The following is a 21,998-nucleotide window of genomic DNA, read 5'->3' as shown; positions in this document are numbered from 1 at the left end:
TTGTTTTGTTGAAAGTGCGTTGGTTCTATTCAGACGTGATGCCAAAAATGTAGACATGAAATGATCCGCGGTTGCATGGTAGCTACGGGAGTTTTCGCAGTCAGGCTTAAATGTGAGGTCTCCTAATCCTAAGTATAGCGTGCTATGCCGAAGGCAAGCAAGTGGTCGTGGTTTGTTTTGTCTTGTTAGTGACGTACATAAAAAACACGCTAGCACATAGTACAAAATCATTCGTTGAACGCGTATCCGCATAAGTTGTGTTCAACTGGCGAAGAAGTCATAGGTGTACAGCAAACAATGAATGAAATTTCTCTGTATTTGCGTTGAGATTTCGAAAGGAGACGACTTGCATACGCAATTGCACGGTCGTTGCCCCGCTGAGTTTGCGCCAAAACTGCACCAATGCCGTGACTACACGTGTCTGTGCGCGCTTCTGTAGGAGCATCGGGGTCGAAATGCGCAAGAATAGGGTTGTCGTGAGAGTGGTAATTAGTTGAGAGAAGGCGTCAGTTTGAAGAGGGCCCCAATGAAATGGGGCATCTTGTTTGAGAAGGTCGGTAAGTGGCCGTGCGAGTGCCGCAAAGTTTTCACGAACCGCCGAAAGTAGGAGCAGAGGCCCACGAAACTGAGAACATCATGGACAGAGCGGAATATTATAGAATGGTAGAAAGGCGTTCAAGGTGTGTGGCGAAGGTGGGTGAGAAGTTATCACGTCATCCAAGTAGCACAAGCACGTCGCCCATTTAAATCCTTGAAGTAGCGTATCTGTCATTCTCTCGAAGGTTGCCGGGGCATTGCAGAGGCCAAACGGCATGACCTTGAATTGGTAAATGCCGTCAGGGGGTAACGAATGCAGTTGTCTCACGATCCATTTCGTCTACAGCAATTTGCCAGTAGCCAGATCGGAGGTCGGGAGATGAAAAGAAGGTGGCGCCATGCAGACAGTCAAGTGCGTCGTCAATACGGAGAAGAGGGTACACGTTTTTTTTTTCGTAATTTTTTTGAGGTGCCGATAACTAGCGCAGAAACGCCAGGAGCCGCTTTTCTTCTTTACCAAGACCACTGGGAAGGCCCAAGGGCTCGACGATGGCTCGATGGTGTCTTTCGTTGGCATTTTGGCCACTTCCTTTTGAATCACTGCTCGTTCTGATGCGGACACGCGGCAAGGCCGACAGTGGATAAGCGCAGAGTCACCATTGTTAATTAGGTGCTTGACAATATTAGTCTGGCCCAAGGGATGACCACGGATACCAAAAATGTCACCGTGATCGAGTCCGAAACCTGACAGAGAGCATCGGCCTGATCAGGCGAAAGGTCTGATCCAATCATACTTCGAAAATGGCTTCGTCAGAACTGGGTAACCGTGAGACGTCTACCGATTCGGTAGACGCCTATACCCGAGTAGCCGACTGATTTAGTGCAGTCGTCTGCCGTGCAGCAGTGTCGCCGAAAAGGTCACGGATCGTCTCCTTGAAAGTGTCCCAGCTGGCAATGTCGACTTCGTGCGTCTCGAACCACAACAAACGCAGTAAATGTCACACTATATATTCTACGTAGAGGAAATTTGGTTTAGCCTTGTGAGCTTGACATTTCAGTAACGTGTTCGAATAACCTACAGGAACCACATCTGCAGTGGGCCATCAAGGTAAAGAAACACGTTGGCGAGCATGAGTGTCGGGCCCACCTATAGCCGGCGCTGATCTGTTCGTACACGTTAAGGCACTTGTCAACGTCAAAGCGTGCCCCGCCATGGTGGTCCAGTAGCTAAAGTACTCGGCTGCTGACCCACAGGTCGCGAGATCGAATCCCGGCTGCTGCGGCTGCATTTCCCATGCGGTCTGAAATGATGTAGGCCCGTGTGCTAAGATTTGGGTGCACGTTAAAGGACCCCAGGTGGTCGAAATTTCCGGAGCCCTCCACTACGGCGTCTCTCATAATCATATCGTGGTTTTGGGACGTTAAACCCCCCATATATATCTAACGTCAAAGCGATCTATATATCCTGGAAATATGCCAGGATCACGAGCAGGAGGTATACGACAACGTAGGTAGGAGTCACAGAAGAGGCGGGTGGTGAAGACGATGTTCCTTGAACCTGTGACATGGTTGGACCCGTGATGATACGTCCGAAGTGGAGCTTCGTGATGGGTACAGGGAAGAGCCAGCAGCTCCACCACAAATATGTCACGTAAAATGACTATTCGCGAGTGTAATAACACCGAACCACACAGAGCACAGCAAGCACGGCGGGCAAGTCAGTCCATTCTTTCGTTGTCATCTTCTGATCGCTGATATGTCAGCTACGTAGCACTGCACGAGTACTCCCAATGCACATCGAAACCGAACTTTCAATGAATTTGTTTTGATGGCCACTTCTTCATTTATAAACAACCCTGGCTCCTTACGAGCACCTGCTCTGTTTTCTTTGTTGTGCAGACTTCCGCCTAGATGGCTGTGCACGATTCAAGGCTTTGACAAAGAATCTCAGTCTTGTCAGCACATAAAAACCTACCACTCGTGCCGTGACATGTTCACGGTGCTCCTCGCATCCAATTAGTTTTGCTTTTTTCACCTTCAGAAGCTCTATCACATCCATGATGCTGTCATGGTGCACGCGGCGAGTGCTAAAACATTCAGTGAAAGTGTCTTCGAGAAAACCAATAAAGTTGGACAAGGTCGAAGATGGGTACAAAAGGCCCCCGTAATCACACTGTTGTGTGAACTGTGCGATAGCACTTTCAGATTCTCGTGAAGTCAACAAGTCGTTTTCGCAAGCAGAACAGTGCAACGGCACGATGCATTTCCTTGCAACATACCCGCTTATGTAGTGGACCAGTCTGCGGTCACTTCTGACAGACACGTATGCCTCATGGTCACTCTCATGTGTCACCACATCATCCAACATGTCGTTTTCATTGCTTTCAAAGTGAATTTCATCTAGTGCATGAGTGAAGCCGGAGGTCTGCGGTGGCGGTGACGGAGGCGAGCACAGTATAGGGGACAAAAGAGAGTCAAGTGTGCCAGGAGTCACATTGCCCTTGTCCGGCGAGCGCACAAGGTTGCAAAAGCTGATGCATGCCATTGTGTCGAGGAACTGCTGCGGCGTAGGATGATCATTATTCCCGCTGCACTGCCGCACTATACCAAAAGTGTTCTCCAGGGGGTCTTGGTTGAGCCGGGCTGTCATCAGGTAGGCATAGCCTACTTCCGTCGTCAGGTATTCCAGCAATAGCAAGGTGCTTTTGATGGTTACTCGAAACCCTGCTGCTGTGGACTGACTAAGGAAGCCCCGCGTGCCTTTTACGTGCGACTCCCATTCAGTCAAGTACGCAAGAAAGGTGTAGAGGCAGTCGACCGCACTTGAGTTCAACCGCAGCGCTACTCTCGCGTACCGAGAGGACATGATGTTGATGATGCTGTTTATCATCCTGCATAAAATAAAAGAAAATAAGAAGAACGTTACTCTCTGCACGCCGTTTTATGTATTTGTACGTGTGCAAGATAATTTTACCAAGACCGCGCAATGCACATCACACTGCATGCCATCGTGGGGATTCGTGCCTCACTATTTCAGGTGCATGAAGGTGTCGCCAAATTAATAGTATGATATAATTATGCTGTTTGGTTTACGGACAGATGTACACTGAGTACAACTTAGCACAGGTAACGTTGCGAAATTTACTACTAAGTTTGAAAGAAACGCTGGGGGTTTGGGCGACAAGAAACGCAGTAAATGCCACATGTTATAATCTGCGTAGAGAAAATTTGTTTTATCCCTGTGAGCTTAACATTCTAGTAAGATGTTCGAATAACCTATAAGAGCGTTTTATGTGGTTTCGGAACATGCCACAGGCTTCCCTTGCAGCATGTTCGAAGTGTCCTGCAATATATCACAAGGAGAACAAAACGCCGTAGTAATGAGGTGTCCGTTGACGACAGTTCCTAGGCTTGCCGTTTCAGGTGACTCTGATATATACACACACTCAGCACGGTACACTCGCTCTAGTGTATATTGCATGCTCAAGTGCCCAGCTGTGCAAACATATATGTCCTTCTACTTCCCTCTTCAAACATATCGTAAGCTTTGCTGTTAATACCAACACAATTAGGATGTCGGACACACTTACTCAAAGAACCGCAAAGTCGCCTGTATGCAGCTGCGTCTCGACGGTTCGACATCTTGTTGGTAGAACCGCAGACCACGGGTCACTTGTGGACCGAACAATTGGTAGGCGTAGGGGACGCGCATCTTCTCAAAGTTGTTCGGATTGAGGTGGGCCTCCCGTATGCCATGCATCACGCGAAGTGTCACGATGCTCCCATCCATTGCGTAGACGTCTTTGACAGCGTCCAAGGAGACCTGAAACATAAATCATATGTAATTGAAACTAGTTCTAACAATTGATGGGGAAGTTCGAATTATGTTGTAAAACCCGGAAACTCTTCAACTAGAGGAAGTAATTTTATGGCTCTTCAAGGGCTCAAATATTTAACGAGGCAACGAATAAAAAATATCAGGTCATCGTTAATGCCACCAATCTAATCCTGCGTATGTGAAAATCTGCTAGGGGGTTCTGACATGAAGCCTCCTCTAATGTCACCCGGACAAAAATGGAACCGTTTCCGGGCGAGGTTTCCATAACAAGTGAATTCATGATATGTAAAGACGCGGTAAACGAAGGAAGTTACCGTGTGAGCACGGGCGGATCTAGCCACTTATTTGAGATGGGAGGTCACATTAAGTAACACAGGAGGGGGGGGGGGGGGCGTGGTAATGAATTTTTCTTTTTACTAGCAGAAAAACCTCTTCGTTGTGCCAACACTGTTACTATGTGCTCACAGGGGTTCCACTCATTTGTCCTAATTGGTGATAGGAGGTGGACTGCGAGCATTGAATTGAGGGGGAGGAGCGCTGACAGAAATTTAGGGAAGGAAGGCGATCGCCCCTGTTCCCCCCCCCCCTTCCCCTGGATCCGCCACTAAGGCCGATGCACAAGCTTGGAAGGAGACGGTTACTGCCATGAAATCATGAAACGAAACATCGCCGCACGCTTCATACGGTACGTAAAAGGTCGACTACCGAGTCCAATGCTCAATGCCGGTAGGTGGCGTGCGGCTTCGTCAAACGAAAGCTAACGTCGTAAGAAGTATAGACTTTTCCACTGAAGGCTGCCGGAGCGCCGCCATAGTCCTCTTTGTGGGCTGTTGTTACCATGAGTGACACTCCCCCTCCCCTCCCTCCAAGAAAAAAAAGAAAAAAAAATGTCTGCTGAACTTGAGATGTCGGATTTAGGGCTCCCATGCAACAGCCCAGAAGGGACGGGGTCCTCGATCCTCTCCATTCAAAAAACAATAAAAGAAAAGAAAAGGTTTGTAGACGTTTTAGTGCGACAACGTTAGAACTGTATCTACAAAATAAAAAAAGAATCCTGTGTTCGAGTGGGTTTGGCGGACAAATTCGTACAGTTTACGAATCTCGGATCATTCCCGACTCTTCCTCCTGCTGAGCAAAGGCCTTTCCTTAGCATATAGCAATAGTTTATTGTAAAGTGTCAAAATAATGTTATATATATATATATATATATATATATATATATATATATATATATATAACCATATATAACCACCGTGCACCATATATATGGTGCACGGTGTGTCCAAAGTAGTGAGAAAGAGCCTCGAGTCGTTGATAGTGCTATCGGTCCGATTTCTGTGTGTTGCTCATTGTTCTCGTTAGCGAGTGAGCAGAGAGTGTTCCGATAGACCGTTTTAGGCAGATATTTTGTGCACGTGGCAAGGTTTTATTTGCGAGACACCATGGATCTCGAGAAGTTAGTAGGTCTCGGTGAAAAGATGGGTGGCCTCGTGGCAATATATATATATATATATATATATATATATATATATATATATATATATATATATATATATATATATATATATATATATATATATATACGTGTGTGTGTGTGTGTGTGTGTGTATACTTGATTTGGCGATGTTCCAGAATTAGCGAACGAATTTGTCCGCCAAACCCACTCGAACACAGGATTCTTTTTTATTTTGTAGATACAGTTCTAACGTTGTCGCACTAAAACGTCTACAAACCTTTTCTTTTCTTTTATTGTTTTTTGAATGGAGAGGATCGAGGACCCCATCCCTTCTGGGCTGTTGCATGGGAGCCCTAAATCCGACATCTCAAGTTCAGCAGACATTTTTTTTTCTTTTTTTTCTTGGAGGGAGGGGAGGGGGAGTGTCACTCATGGTAACAACAGCCCACAAAGAGGACTATGGCGGCGCTCCGGCAGCCTTCCCAGTTTGTTTTCCTCAACTGTAGTGAGTGAGTGCTATCTTACATTGACATTTACCCAATGAACCAACTGGACGCGAAGCATACATTTCTCAACGAAGTGTATCTCCATAACATAAACGCAAAAATTATCGGAAAGCATTCGTTCAAGTTCTATAACAAACACACAACAATAAAACAACAGAAGAAAAAGGAATAAATGGGAGCTTGAAAACCTACCAGCCCATCTGGAGTGTTGAAGTCGTGGAGGAGCAAGTTGTTGCGAAGACACTTTATGAGATGCGGAAAGTCCGAAAGGAAGTGGACGTAGCGACTGCTGTCTTTGGGATGCCTCATTCTGCATTGAATGTTCTCAGACGTTGCTTCGATTCCAAGTACCTTCCACATCTTCCTGTTCCATGTCGCACCGTCGCAAGTGACAAAGTCCACGAAAAGACCGGCATCTTCTGCAAGCAATACAGCCTCCACTAGAATTTTCGCGAGGAGCTCTCCTTTAACGTTCCCGTGTGTTGCGAATACTGCTAATACTTGTGTCCACTTGCCGGTGAAAGGTGCAAACATAATCACCATGCCATGGTCGCATGGCTCACATTTATCTTTTTTTGATGTAAAATGGCCTAAATCAACCAAACCTTCAATAGTGGCGGCGGATGTGACTGACAAGTGTTCAGATAGTTTCATTTCATCAATTAGCAGCCCTCCGTGTCGCTTAAAGGCGTCCATAGATCTCGTCTTTTTTTTTAGAGCACTCAGGACCCTTGTGCAGAAACCGAACCCTGTCTTGTACGAGCTCAAATATTTCCTCAAGGTGTCTTCACTTGGTAGGACTAAGATCTTGTTGCTTCTCATGTATTTGTAAAGCTTTGGACTTTTCATCTTCATGAGCAGACACTCTAAGATCCAATTCTGAGTGAATTTTAATCCCCTGGTACTCGCTCGTTTGGAAGCGCGGAAAAAATGAAGTGCTGCTTCTCTTTGTTTTGGAGGCATGTCAGCAATACTTTCTTCAAAAGTGCCTTCCTTTATAGCTTTGTTCTGCTTCACCATTTCTCTCAGTTTTGATTTCAAGTTTGACACCCGTCCAAGCAGTCGGCGATTTTGCTGTCTCAAGGTTTTCGTTTGGCGACAAATGGCTCGCTTTGCAGAAGTGGCACCAGTAGCAGCAGTGGTACGCATCACCTTACATTTTTTCCTAATCAGGGACAGCCTTGCCTTGGCGCATGGACGGCATTTTACACCTGCACAGTTAAAAAAAAAAGGTCTGATTACATGTTTACGCCCCACAGACAGACACACACAGACGCCTACCCACAAACAGTCGCATTAACGCACACAAACATATGCACGCACGCACCGTCAACCATCAAGCTTTCTCGATTTGAGAGGAGTAATGGGAAGAACATTAACTCACAGTAGTGTTAAAGAGTGATAAATTTCACTCGAGTTCTTTTTCTTTTATTTTCGTGATAATAATTGCACACATGAAATGTAAACTTGTGCGATCTTTTTTTTTTATACCTCTGTAAGAGAAACACCCCTGCCCGTTAGCAATTAAAACATGCAAATGGAAATAAGATGTGCATATTAATGTCGTTTCCTTGCATATATTTTGACAACTCGTTCAAAATCACCATAAATTTTATCAAAACGTCCCTCTCCTATACGCTTTAATTTAAGCTCTGTCCGTATCGGTGAAGTACATAGACCTACTTACCTCCGTTAGGTACAACACCTTCACAGCTTCTGCTGTAAAACGCTCCTCCATGGCATCTGAAGTTCCGTCCAGAGGCAAATGTCTCAAGTGGGCCATCATTAGGTTCATTTTTCCTTATGGAGCCAGGGCATACAGAAGCTGCGTCGATTTTTTGCATATGTTCCTCTGCCTGTGCGAAAGATAGAGCCCGTTTTTCGTCGTAAGGACTGCCGTTTATATGTGTTCGGCAGAGAAGTCCGTCTTCTTCTTCTTTCAGGAATATAACTTTGTCATGGGATATTTCTGAAGGCGGTATTAGTGTGGAGGTGACATAGAAGACACCATCAACATGCGGGAACTGAAGGGCTGTCCATCTGGAGGTTGACGGCATCGTCAGTGTAAGAAGGGAACGTCTTCCTTCATTCGTGGTACCGCCTTGTGTCTCCGAATTGCAGTCCATCACGGGATGCGCTGCCGACTTCACACACTTTGCATGCCTCTCTGTCAAGCTCGCAGCGCTAGAGGACCTTTTTTTCTCTTCGCACTTGGTCATTGATGGCCCGGGGGCATCTTGTTTGGCATGCTGACGACTTGTCGAATTATTAGTCACCTGGTCACCCCCGTCGGAACGTTGTTGTCCACTCAGTATAACAGGCACTGCTCCGACTGCAAGCTTTGGCCGGTCACGGGGCAACCTGACCTCTCTACCGCCTATAATGTGCACGAAGTCTCGAAGCAGATGATGCGGCTCGAAATGTGCCTCGCAGACCACACTTGAACTTTTCATGTGCCCTCTTGGCAAGCGTAAGCTGTACTCCCATTTCTCCCTCAGGGTCGGAGATGTTGGAACGGCGAATAGCGAACACTTACTGCCTTCAGTAGATCCTATGTAGGTAACCCCGCAGCCGGGCACACAGCAGTTGCCCTGCCGCTTTGGTTTCATTTGCGAAAGGTGTAACAGGACGTGAGACTCTCACTTGTACAGAGGGGTCCACATCTGAAGGGGAACACGCGTGTCGTCTGCTCGGCTACACCGCCAGCCCGCTGCGGCAACTATGAGGTTTCGCGCACGAGCACTGCGGACAGCGCTTTTTTATCGTCTGCCACAAAAATATGAACACGTTCACCTGTCTGTTTCCGCACACCTCGTGATAGCTTTATTAATGTTACACGCCAATATCTTACGCATTTAGTGTGAGGAGGAACACTGAAAACTCGAGCAGACAGAACATCGCTGCTTTACCAGTATTCAAACCTTCGCGACTTCCCGCCGACTGAAAATCGTTTACTTTCAGTTTTTCTTTTTCTTTTTTTAAGCGAGCCAGTGGGCGGCGACCGCAGGCGAGTGAAAGCACACCGTCTCTCTTTTATTCGCTAAAATCTCGCAAGCTATGCTTTTAAGTTTTCGTTGAATCCCGTGCGGTGGCGCTGCAAATAAATGCGCTTGCTGTCAAGTTTTTTTCTCCTTTACTTCATATCTCGCGTAATGTTTTGTAGCAATATGTAGAAACTGAAGGCATATTTAAAAAAAAAGCCAAACAATACAGTTGTACACGTGAAATTTAAAAAAAAATCTATGGTCACAGCGGTGATTCGAACCTGGGTCTTTTTAGTGGGATGCGAGCATTCTACCCCTCGACCACTTCGGCGGAGCTGCGCACGGCTCTTAAAACGACGACAGGTCACAGACTACCGATCGCAGCGCCACTAGCGGATTTGACCCCGTTTGGGCCTCACTTTTTGGATCTCGGTCCGGGCACTCCCCTTGTTCTAGTACACTCTAACAGCGTGGTCGGCGCGTCGGCGGAAGTAGAATAAAAGCGGAAAAGCGTGCAGCGCCATCTGGCTGTAAATGAACTAACTACACTTTTCTGGCGGGACATTTTGAACTTTTGTTTTTTTTTTTTTTTTCGAAATATCCGCTTTCAAAGTTGGGGTGCGGCCCTTACACGAGGGCGGCCCTTACACGAGTATATACGGTATTGAGACTATAAGTAAGACAAAGAGTGCAGTGCTGCTATTCCTGCCTGAGTAAAATCAAATCAGATTATTAAGATTGGTTCAGGCAAACATGGCCAAAACATGCGTATTGCAAAGGCTCGCAGCAGGAAAAACGAGAAAAGTGAGTAATTTCACAACATTCCTGAGCAGTAGTCCTGGCTTGCATTGAGCTTGTGTTTCCACTCTTTGTGTGACCTTGTCAGCCTTGTAAGGCCTCCTCCTATCTTTCTCAAGGCTTCTTCGGATGAGGCAGCTCCCAGGGTTGTAGCCAAGCTGCTCTGCAATGCCTTTGCTGGTTCTTACCATTGCCTGATTGAAGCACGACGTTGCTTTGTAACAGCCCTTTCCATAGCGAGCAGAGAATCGTGTGTGTTTTTCGAACTTTGGCTCCGAATAACAGAGCACTCAATGGCATTTTGAGTCAGCCCATCGGTACAACGATGTAAGAGGGCACAGTCCTCGCAAATGCCGGCTCCAGAGCAATGTGAACAGAAACTGGCAGTAGATTCATGCGGAGCTTTTGGTTGCTAGCCAATGTACAGTTATGAGAGCCTTCTGGGCAGTGATTGTAGTCATGTGCAAGGGAATGGCTTTTACTGCATAAATGGTATGTGTGGCTTCTCGGAGCGTATTCGTAATAAGTGGCTATCTTCTTGACCCCCCTCAAGAGATTTCCGTTGTGCCTTGTTGTCCTGGAAGGTACGAAGAGCTCTTGTGGACGTGGTTTGGGGAGTCTTTTTTTCACTACCAATGTGTCCATAGATATTTTCTTCTGTCAGTGCATAGAATTTGCGGCTGTCACTGTCTGGCAGGATAGTCGTGTAGCACAGCCCGTTGTTTTTAAGAGAGCGCCTGAACAGAGTCAAGACTGCCTGAACCTCCATTCATCTGGCATTGCAGTCTATATTTTTGAGGCACTTGTGTTTGACTGCCCAGTCACCATAGCCGTTATCACTAGAGTCAGGTGCTCCCTGGCAGCCACGGCAGTACGTGGACAGCACTACATGGTCTAGGACTTGGCCGGTTTAATAATGCACCCTACAGCATTGTTGGACTTATGTCCACGAGTCTTCCAGGTGCCATCAAAAATTACACCAACATACCCAACTGGGCTGAGGATGTTTCTGGCCTTTTAACTTGCCTTTTCTATGGCTGTAACTGCTGCTTGGCAGGCATCCACCATGGTGTCCCCTGAAACTTTTGTGGTGAAGGCCACGGTAGGAGATGTTCAGAGTGGCACAGAAGTCCTCAAGTGCAGTCATTTAATTTCCAATACTCTGGATGGCCTTTACTGCATGTACGTTTATTTCAAAGAGAGTGATCGCGGTTGGGTTGTCGACTCGCGGCGACGAAAAGTGGTGCTCGGGGAAGTCGCAACCAGAGCACGTAAGCTCAAGCTTCACTGACAGGCCGTACTTTCTCTCTATAAATTTCGCGAACTGCAGACTGACTGTCCTGACCTGGGTATATGTGCTCCCGCAGCAATTTTTTTCGTCTTGCGTGCTAGCTCTCAAAAGGGCATTGCGCGCCATCAAAACACGTGAAACAAAACAACTTCTTCAACTCAGCTTGAGTGACCACAGGAATTGACTCGTGGCAGTGACGAAAAGCTTGGTAAAACGAAAGGAAGTGCACGTCTATGATGGCGGAACAAGCAATTGCAGACGCCGCAAACCACGAGGCTTCCGCGTGCTTAGGAGGCTGAGAAAGACAAAGTTTTCTATAGATACACTAGAGAAAACTGTGGCGCTAGTGTCTATGGGAGCTGCAACACATAGCGCTTCAGCGAGCTTGGGAATTATGGGTAGTACATGCATAGATTTGCCTAATCTTCAGCTCCATGTGTATTTGTGTGGCTTGTGATTGCTTCTTTACAAAACAAAAATCGGGAAATGTTCAGCAGTTGCACTTTACTACCTTCACTTTTTAGGCTTTCCATTTCAAGTCTGGTCAGAAAGTTCAAAACGCTTTGTTCTTTCCTTCAAGACATAATCGAAACACCGCCATAAACGAAGCCACAAGTGTGATTCGCCGCCCACAAGTATGAAGACTAGGTGAATCTGATTAATTCCCATGGTCGCTGTACGATGGCAGCACCAGAGTACCCTCAAGTTAATTTGGAGAAACTCTATGGAGAAAGGAAGCACACGTCGTGGCCAATGACGAGCGCCTTCTCAGCGCACACGGGTCAACATGGTGGTCACGTGCGTGTCCTACCCAATCAGCGTCCTTTTCGGGACTTCTGAAAAGGCGCCGATTGCTGCGCTTCTGCAAGGCATAGGTGGGCTTGAAGTGTGCCAAATTCAAACGCTGGGAAGCAGCTTTTTAACAAGACCAAAATGGGGCCCATTGGTTGTCGTCGCACGCAACTACAGCGCCTCGAAGTCAGGCCAAATTTTCATATTTGGGCAATGATTTCTGTCTCTCTGCGCTTCTAAATGATTGTTTTTGAGTACTTCTTCGCATAATTCAGCAGTAATATTTTGCCAGAGTATACTTCTTACTATAAAGGCTTTGAAATAATCATTTTCGAAAATTGATGTCTTTTCCGATTCTTCGCTATATTAAGATTCGTAACCCCTCTTTAACACTTTTGTGACAACAAGAAATTTGGCCGTTCTTGGGTAGTCCAGAAAACCTTATTTTTTAATGGCACCCAATGTTACTGATGTTAATGCCGATTGCCGCGCTTCTGCAAAGCATAGGTGAGCTTGAAGTGCACCAAATTCAAACGGTGGGAAGCAGCTTTTTAAGAAGACTAAAATCCTTAATTTTTAATGGCACCCAATGTTACTGATGTTAACGTTTATGGTGTCAAATTGTGCAGCTAGGAGTTATCTTTCAAACACGGTCAGTTTGAAACCACAAATTTATTAACAATAGTACGAGAAAATTAAATGAAAAACGTAAACATGACAAAGATATTTTATAGAACCATCAACAATGCTCTGAAAATGCTAAGCATAAAAAGAAATGGAAAAGTACATTTTAAGCGCAAGGAGCACACACAATTATCTTGTAAATATAAGCGATGTAAATGCAATATTTTTTGTGTACATAAGTTAACGTTACACGTAATGTTTCATGCCACCGTGCAAAGCAGTTTTGTGATACTGCAAAACACAGGTTTGCTACGCATGTTTCACAGAAAACACTTGCTTTCTGTTCAACTTTTTTTGTTTATAGCATAATTTACTATTCCTGATTTTTTTTTTCTTTGCTGGTGCCTTGAGTCCTGAGGAGTGTTTCGTGTAGGAGCATCAAGATAGACTTTGGGACCTCCAAGTACCGTCTTTCTCGCTGTACTCCTGCTTTTGAAAAATATGCATTCAGGCATATTTATTTGTGCTTTTGCATAGCTTTCCAATAACTTAAACAGTAAAAAACAAAAAGTTGAGAGCACTCATGAAGCACCGCGCAGCGCTACGTAATGCGGCTCCAAGGTTCACTCCCGGCTGCCTCCGCGCACGAAACTGCACTCCCTGCGCTGCTGCCAGCAAGTAGTCCCGCCCAAAGATAGGGGACGCCCTGCAGATAAGAGCGCTAACCTTCAGAACACATCGGGTCAACTTACATTGACGTGTGCCAGCAATAATGCAGCTCGAGCACAAAGCTAAGCTCACCGGTTGGCGACCACTGACGTTCCGGGGCGGTTTGACGAACTCTCGTCATCCGCGCTGAAATCAAAGGTGTTGATGTCGTCTTCCGAGCCAGTGTTGTTGTCATCATTTGAATATTCCAGCCCAGATGCACAAGGATCCCCCGAAGTTCGCCGTTTTCGTGAAGCGGTCATAGGCGACGTCGACACCATGATTAAAACTTTGCGTGCTCACTCTCGCACATGAAAAGGCGCTTTAAAATCACCACACAATCAAAAAAGAGAAACACAAAATCGAAATTGATAAAATACTTTTTTTAAGCGTTAGTGCAAGGGGTACAAAAGCAATTGAAACAGGGCAAATATACAAGTTTTACACATCGAAAACTTACTATGAATGGGGATAGGCACGATCACGAAAGTGTTAAGCACTGCAAAAAGTGCAGACCCGACTAGAGCTCTTCCAGGGCCCACCTTGAAACCTACTTTACCCAGGTTTGGTCTAGGTTTTCGGGTATGCCCGAGCTGTGCAGTGTATGTCTTGCCTATTGACCTGTAATTTCCTCTTTACTGCAGCAGGATGATCTGGACTTCTGGCTTTCACCTTCCGAGGGTCAAGGCAGGCCGGCAGCAGGTGGTGATCTTGCCATGGATTCAGTGCTGCAGACTGATATGAACGGGGCAGCACCGGTACCAAAGAGTGAGGTGGGCATTTGACCAGCACTGTGTTTGCTCATAGTGGAAGAAATTGCAGCTTGTTGTAAGAGACATACACCAGGGAGCAGTTCTTGTCCCTTACATGAAGAGATTCACCTATTTCTATGTGCTCCCACTGGTGTCTCGTATAACCACTTGTCTCTTGCATCAGTGTCTCTGATACAGGGGTTCAACTGAATGCACAGGATGATAAAGGCAACGCTGCAAAGTTCAAAACACAGAAAACCTGGAAAACACAAGCGAAGTGTCCCTGTTTTGTTTCAAACTTTGCAGCACTGCCTTTACCATCCTGTGTGTTCTAGCTAGTCCCTACACAAGCCCTGCAGGGAAGTCTGTGCAAGCAGGCGTTTGGTGTGTAGCAGCACCACCGACCCGAGCTAACGGGTGGGGGGGTTTCGACTCCCTCCCACGCCTAGCTGTGCGTAGCTGAGCGGTGTTCAGGAAAAAGAGGATCCTGGGGGTTGAGCTGACGCTGTTTGATTGCACCTTCGAGGCCCCCCAGCAGAGGCAACACACCCCTTTGGCCTTGGCTTCACACAGATGTACACCCCTGAGCTGACCCAGGGGAAATCGGCGGTCGCCTTTTCCTATCCACCCTCTCCTACCTTTTTCTTTCCTAGCTGTCCTGTCTTATAATCCTTTCAGTTGCTTCCCAGTTTTCGTAGGCGGCCCGGGTTAACCTTGTGTTCTATATCCAGCCTTGGATATATTATGCCGGGTTTATAGCAGCTATGTACAGTCGAGCCCGCTTATAATGAACCTGAGCATGACGCGGCATTCGTTTGCTGTATCTCCAAGTTCGTAGTAAATGAAACACAGCTTTTAAAAAAAAGTTGCGAGTGAAAACACTTTTTTTGCCCCAAAAAGTTCGTGATGCATGTGTTTTGAAGAGCAGAAGCGATAAGAGCGGTCTTGACGCCCTTATCCTTTAAAACGGCAAGGTGCTCGTTCACCGTGGCAGGCATGCTGAGCCGAGCGCGAAGTGAGCGAGAACAAGTCCTAAACACGAAACGAATTGCAAATTATCAGAGTCAGTGGGGTAGCGTACGTGTGTGCACTAGACGCAGACTATCGGATACAGTCAGTGGCTGACGATGTTGGCAAATGGTCTGGTCACACCAGGCCGGCGGCGCCAACAACATTACCAGCGATCAAAAACAGTGTAGATGGCCGACCGGTCTTCGAAAGATCGGTGGCAGTGTGAAAACACGGGCCTCGTCTGGCGATGCGGGGTGCTCAGAGTAGGGGGACAAAGGACGGAGGGGTGCATAACAAAAAACAGTCTGGGCATGGAGAAAGGAAACAGCTATCCTTCCTCCATGGGTTGTGGAGAGCGGCAACTAGAGCGTCGCGGAGGCAGGGTTGGCATTTAACAACAAGAATGTATGGGCACCTCGCCGATGCCTGATTGGTGGTCGAAATCAGTTTCCCGAGAAGTCGGCCGACCGCTGCCTTCGTTCGTTGTAACCAATCAGCGGCGCTCGGTCTGTTTGTTGTAAGTGCGATTTGGTGCCATTGAATCAATGTATATTTTCACGGTCACGTGAATATTGTTCGTTTTACGCGAAAATTCGTTTGAAGTGGGGCCATTATATGTGGGCTCGACTGTACGGCTGGTGTTTACATGTGTTACCCAAGCATTGTAGTGTCCCCTTGGTGCGCTCGACAGTGGGTGGCTACCACAGCTGCTGAATCATAAAAGATTTCATGGGTACTCCCTTCCCTCCACTTTCTGATACCTCTCTCAAAAGAGTGCGCACCGAAGTGACATCAAGCTTTTTCGCATTGTACAAAGACAATTTTCCCCGGTATCATGTAATCCACAGTGAGCAAACCAACAAATCATCGAGAGGTGTCTCACGTTTCCTTGTTGCCAAATGCCTCCAAGAAAAACTAGGACCAGGATATAAGATCAGTAAAATTCCAAGCGGAGATTTTCTTCTTGAGATCTTTTGTGAGTCCCAACATGAGAAACTTGTCAGCCGTGAAAAATTCGGAGATATCTTCATAACTGTGACAGCACACAAATCAATAAATACTGTTTGTGGTGTAGTGACAGACAATGACCTGAAACAAATCAATAAATACTGTTTGTGGTGTAGTGACAGACAATGACCTGATTGCACTGACTGAGGCAGAATTATTGGACAAATGGAAAGAGCAAAATGTGATTGATGTTAAGAGAATAAAGATACGCAGGGATAACAAAGAAATACCAACCAAGCACCTTATTCTTAAATTCTACTCTAGCAGGCTCCCAGAACATATTGAAACAGGGTATATGAAAGTTCGTGTCAGAGCATACATACTTAATCCCAGACGATGTTTCCGGTGCCAGAGGTATGGCCACGGATTTTTGAGTTGCCGAGGATGGCCAACGTAGGCAAAATGCGGTGAGCATGAACACTCCTCTGATGGCTGTAACAACACACCCCACTGTGCGAATTGCGATGGTGAACAACCTTCTTACTCCCGATCATGCATGGAAAAACGAACAAGACATTATAACTTTCAAATTCAAAGAAAATGTATCGTTCAAGAAAGCACGAAAGCGGTTCTCAATAGTACAGCACACTACATATGCCGATGTGACTCGGAAAGGGGCAGTGTCACAACGGCCAGTGGCTTACGCTCAGACCTCGCCCAGGGATGCAGCGCCTAGGCCACCCCCCCCCCCCCCCCCCAGATGAATGCAGCACCTGCCCTCAACTAAAAACCAACGGCCTAGCGGCTTGGTGGCCTCCATGGCCTCTTGTTGAGAGTCGAGGCTGAAGCAATAGTCTGCGCACACTGTGCGCTCATCTGTCGTCTCCAGCGAGGCGATGGATACATCACCAGTCACCTCGACACTGGTGTTGTCGGAAGAGGGGCACCGCTCCCTTGAGTGTGCTGCTAGAAACAAGCAATGTATAACAGCTCCTCCAAAAGAGGGTCTACCATGAAACAAATCCTGATATACAGAGTACTTTTGCCTTCTAGGTACTAATGGCTACAGAGATCCTGCAGTGGAATGTTGAGGCCTTTTGCATAACCTAGATGATGTGCGAGAACCAATTAGCACCTTTAATCCTAAAGTACTCTGTATACAGGAAACACATCTACAGCCAAAAAACACAAGATTTTTAAATCAATATGTCATTTTTCGTAAGGACTGTATCGACTACCTTATCTTGTCAGGTGGGGTAGCTATAATTGCAGTAAGATTCATTGCAGGCAAGCAGTTATAACTTCAAACTTCCCTGGAGGCAGTGGCCATTCGTCCCATCTTGCTTAATAGAACCGTAACTATATGCTCTCTATATATCTCCCCAGGTCAAGTGCTTAGCAGGGCTGAATTTGAAGGCCTAGTTAACCAGCTCCCAGAGCCATTCATTTTAACTGGCGATTTCAATGCACACAACTCACTCTGGAAAGACTCTCGATGTGATGCACTGGGCTGCTTGATAGAGCGGTATCTCTTGAACTCTGGCACATGCCTTCTCAACAAAAACAACCAATATATTACAGCACCTCACACAACAATTATTCTACGATAGACCTGGCAATCTGCTCAGCCACTCTTTTACCCTGCCTAGATTGGGAGGTGGTTCAAAACCTCTAAGGCAGTGACCATTTTCTTATCTGCCTCAAGACCACAGAGGAGCATTGTATACCACATAACCCTCAGTGGAAATTGGCATGCGCAGATTCGGAAAAGTTCTCTCGTATAACTTGTATACCTAGGAATGCTTTTAATGAATTTGACATAAACGATGCTATTCCTCATTTTATCGCTTTTGTAGTTGATGCTGCGCTAGAGTGTATTCCCATGACAAACGAGGCCAAAAGAAAAAAAGCATGTTCCATGGTAGAATGACCAGTGCAGACATGCACGGAAAAAGCGAAATAAGGCATGGAATTTGCTACTCCAGCATCTGACAGCAAAAAATTTTGCCGAGGGCAGGGAGGCAGACTAGTCATAGTGCTAAAAGAAATAGCTGGGTGAACTATCTCTTGAGTATCAACTCATACACACAAGAAGTAAAAGTGTGGAATAAACTAAGAAAACTATCAGATAAGCCGTTCAATGTTCTACCTTTTGCTGACAACCAAGGCAACAGCCTTAAAGACCAGGCAAATTTTCCCCAAAACTATTTCTGAATGGAATCGTCTGCCTGCTGACAAGGTCAGCATAATAGATAATGAAGCATTTGCAGCCGCTTTTTGACATCTCATTCTGTCTTCAGCTGCAGTCGAATTTTATGCTGTGTTTAGTTTGTATCACATCGTTTTTGTATATTTATGTTTGTACAGTATACATTTCATTTTTGTTTTCTCTCTTCGTCTGGGTTAGCTGATCTTTATGAAATTAATGTGTATTGACAACAATGTATGCCGCTATTTCTCCTTATTTTTTCACTACCAATGTTCTTGAAATGTATGATTTATAAGTTCTCTGTGTAACCCCCTCCACTGTAATGCCTAAATGGCGCTGTGGGTACGAGTGTAAAATGTACATGGTGAACATTTCAAGTGCGTGTCTAGCTCTTCAAACTACTCGACAAGGTTCGGTAAATACAAGGAAGTAACAGAAAAGAAACCACTGAATTGTAAGCCTAATAGAAATGAACAGTACCATTGTCCCTTGGCATGGCTGAGTTTATGGCTTCCTTGAACGCTTGTCACAACTCTTCTCCGGGAGTCGATAATATCATGTACACAATGTTAAAACATCTACATCCCGATGGGCAAATGGTGCTTTTGGGTCTCTACAACAAGATCTGGACTGCGAGGTGCATTCTTTCAGCATGGAAAGAGGCTATTGTAATCCTCGTCCTGAAACAGGGCAAAGAACCATCTTCTGCAGCAAGTTACCGGCCCATATCCCTGACAAGCTATCTTTGTAAGCCATTCGAAAAGATGATAAACCGCCGGCTTTTGTACTTTCTCGAAACTAATGGACTACTTGATATGTGTCAGTGCGGTTTCAGACAGGGCCACTCCACAGCTCATTTCGTACGTATTGAAGCCTAAAATCGGGATGCCTTCATCCACAAGCATTTTTTTTCTCTGTGTGTTTCTTGATATGGAGAAGGCATATGACACTGCTTGGCGATTTGGAATCTTGAGAGACCTCTCAGAATTTGGTATTCGAGGCAACATGTTAAGCGTGATAGAAAGCTATCTATGTGATCACACCTTCCGCGCCAGAATAGGCAATGCTCTGTCTAAATCATTTATCCAGGAGACTGATGTACCGCAGGGCGGAGTACTAAGCTGTACCCTTTTCACACTAAAAATGACCTCTCTACGGTCATTCATTCCAAGAAACATGTTTTATTCAGTCTACGTTGATGATGTTTTCATAGACTTTAGATCCTGTAATATTGCAGTATGTGAGCAGCAGATACAGTCAAGTCTCAATAAGCTGTAAACCTGGGGCAGTGAAAATGTGTTCAAATTAAACCCTCAGTAAAGCTCCTGCATTCTTTTCTAAAAAAAGAGTGGCCCAATTCGTCCCCCTTATGTTCATATACAGTCGAATCTCGATAATTCAAACTCGAAGGGGCCTGAAAGTTTGTTTGAATTAAAGGAAGTTCGAATGAATGAAAGCTAAATAAACAGAGGGCTCTCCATGCAGTGGCACATGTGCATTGAGCTAACACTCGAGGTTGAAGTTTCAGAAGACTTGCATTTATTCACAAATCACAGGACATCCATCAATAATTAAAGAAATCGGTGATGCGTGTCTGCACACGTTTGCCTTGCAGCGAGTCAATCAATTTTGCATGCAGCAAAACATTTTTACTTTGGCTTCAGCATTCTCCTGGCACGAGAAGTTGCACGAGAAAATTTCCAGCACCGACACTCTTTAAAGATGACGACAACGACTGCGTAGCGAAGCCGCAGCATGGCCAGCACGTGATGAGAAAGGAGGAGCGTCTCCACGTAGAGAGAAGCAAATCGGCATTTGAAAGAAAACCAACGCTCCATGGCAGCTTTTTTTTTTCCTCTTCGCGCGCGTCGTTTAAAGGAGAAGGGTTACGTGGAGGGACGAGAAAGGGAGAAGCATGGCACCGATGCGTGAGAGACCCCCCCCCCCCCCACCTCAAGGCGGTGAGCCGTGCTCCCGCAAGGAGCAAGGGCTGCAGAAGATGGTGCCTTTTTCCTTTCCTTCAACCACACACTCATTCAACACCGCGACAGCTTTTTTTTTTCCTCTCTCTCTTCGCGCGCGGCGTTGGAAGGAGAAGGGTCTTTACGTGGCGGGGAGGGAAAAGGGAGAAGCGTGACACAGGCGCGTCGCAGATCGGCATTTGAGAGAGAGCAAACATTCCACCGCAGCCTTTTCTTTCCTTTTCCTTTCCTACGTGTGCAACGTTGAGGTGTCGCAGGTGCCGCCGCGGGATCAGGAGGGGTGTTGAGAGCAGTTTCGGAGCGTGGTATGTTCTACTTAACCGTCGCAAGTTTTTGCGGGTTCGAATTACCGGGCATTTGCCCCCATTGGAATACGCATAGCTTTGACGGGACCTCATCGTGAGTTCGAATTAAGCGTGTTCGAATTAATGAGATTCGACTGTACAAGGGCACTACATTTCGTTGAACAAAGAAAAATTTTTAGGTGTGATCTTTGACTAAACGCTGACTTTTATATCCTACATAAAATACCTTAAAAACAAATGTCTTAAAACCATAAATATTCTTAAAATACTGTCACACGCGGCATGGGGCAATGATAGAGAATGCCTCATAAAAGTGTACAAAAGCCTCATACGCACATGCTTAGACTATGGCTCTATGACTTACCATTCTGCCGCTCCAAGTGCTTTGAAAATGCTCGCTCCAGTTCATAATCTTGGTATCCGGCTGGCTACTGGAGCATTGAGGACAAGTCCAGTAGAGAGCCTTTATGTGGAAAAAGACAAATGGTCGCTCCACTTGCAAAAATCATATTTAAGCTTTATGTACTTTCTTAAAATACTATCCAATCCACAGCATCCCACTTACACCACTCTAAATTATGTGAGCTCAGCTACGCTGTATGCACACTGTCCTGCAGTGCCACAGCCGTTCTCATTACGGGTGAGAAATGTAAGTGAAGAAATTAATGTTCTCCTTCAGCATGTTTTACTGCCCCCTGCGAGGCTGTTGCCACCATGGCAGTGGCAGGTATTAGAGTGTGATGACACATTTTTTGTGGAGGTAACTAAGCATGCCCCAGAAATACACATACAAATGCACTACCGAGAACTAAAGTCTAAGTACTCATGCCCTGAATTTTTCAGACGCATCAAAATACAACGCAGGCGTGTCCTATGCCACTGTAGGTTCGTCGTTCTCGGAATGTGAGAGGTTGCACCCACAGACGAGTATTTCTACAGCTGAGGCATATGCACTCCTTTCTGCTGTTATATTTATAGTATGAAGCTCCAAAAGGCGGTTATCTATACACACCCGCTTAGTGTTGTCAAAGCTTTAAAATCACTAAAAAACAGACGAAAATCCAATTCTTGTCGAACACTGTTCAGCTCTGTGCAAAGCGTATCTAGCAGAACAACATGTAATAATATTGTCACGACGTCGAAACAGAGATCTTCCTGCAGAGATTGAGACACCAGAAACAGGTCGGTCTTTTTAATAGAATGCGCAAGAGAGTTATTCTATTTCATCCATTTCATTGTCTTTCATGGCACATGCAC

General features: G+C 45.8%; 1 protein-coding gene across 1 annotated transcript in view; it reads left to right on the top strand.

Moving 5' to 3' along the window:
* Positions 1 to 21,998, top strand: part of g (adaptor-related protein complex 3, delta 1 subunit-like garnet) — a 330,226-nt gene that overhangs the window by 214,390 nt on the left and 93,838 nt on the right. Inside the window, exon 26 of the mRNA XM_075875995.1 lies at positions 14,179 to 14,307. Coding sequence (XP_075732110.1) covers positions 14,179 to 14,307 — 129 coding nt within the window. The remainder of the gene's footprint in view (positions 1 to 14,178; positions 14,308 to 21,998) is intronic.

Source organism: Rhipicephalus microplus, chromosome 10, assembly GCF_043290135.1.
Source record: "Rhipicephalus microplus isolate Deutch F79 chromosome 10, USDA_Rmic, whole genome shotgun sequence".
NCBI lineage: Eukaryota > Metazoa > Arthropoda > Arachnida > Ixodida > Ixodidae > Rhipicephalus > Rhipicephalus microplus.
Note: the sequence above shows the minus strand (reverse complement) of the source record. Positions and strands in the feature narration are given on the sequence as shown.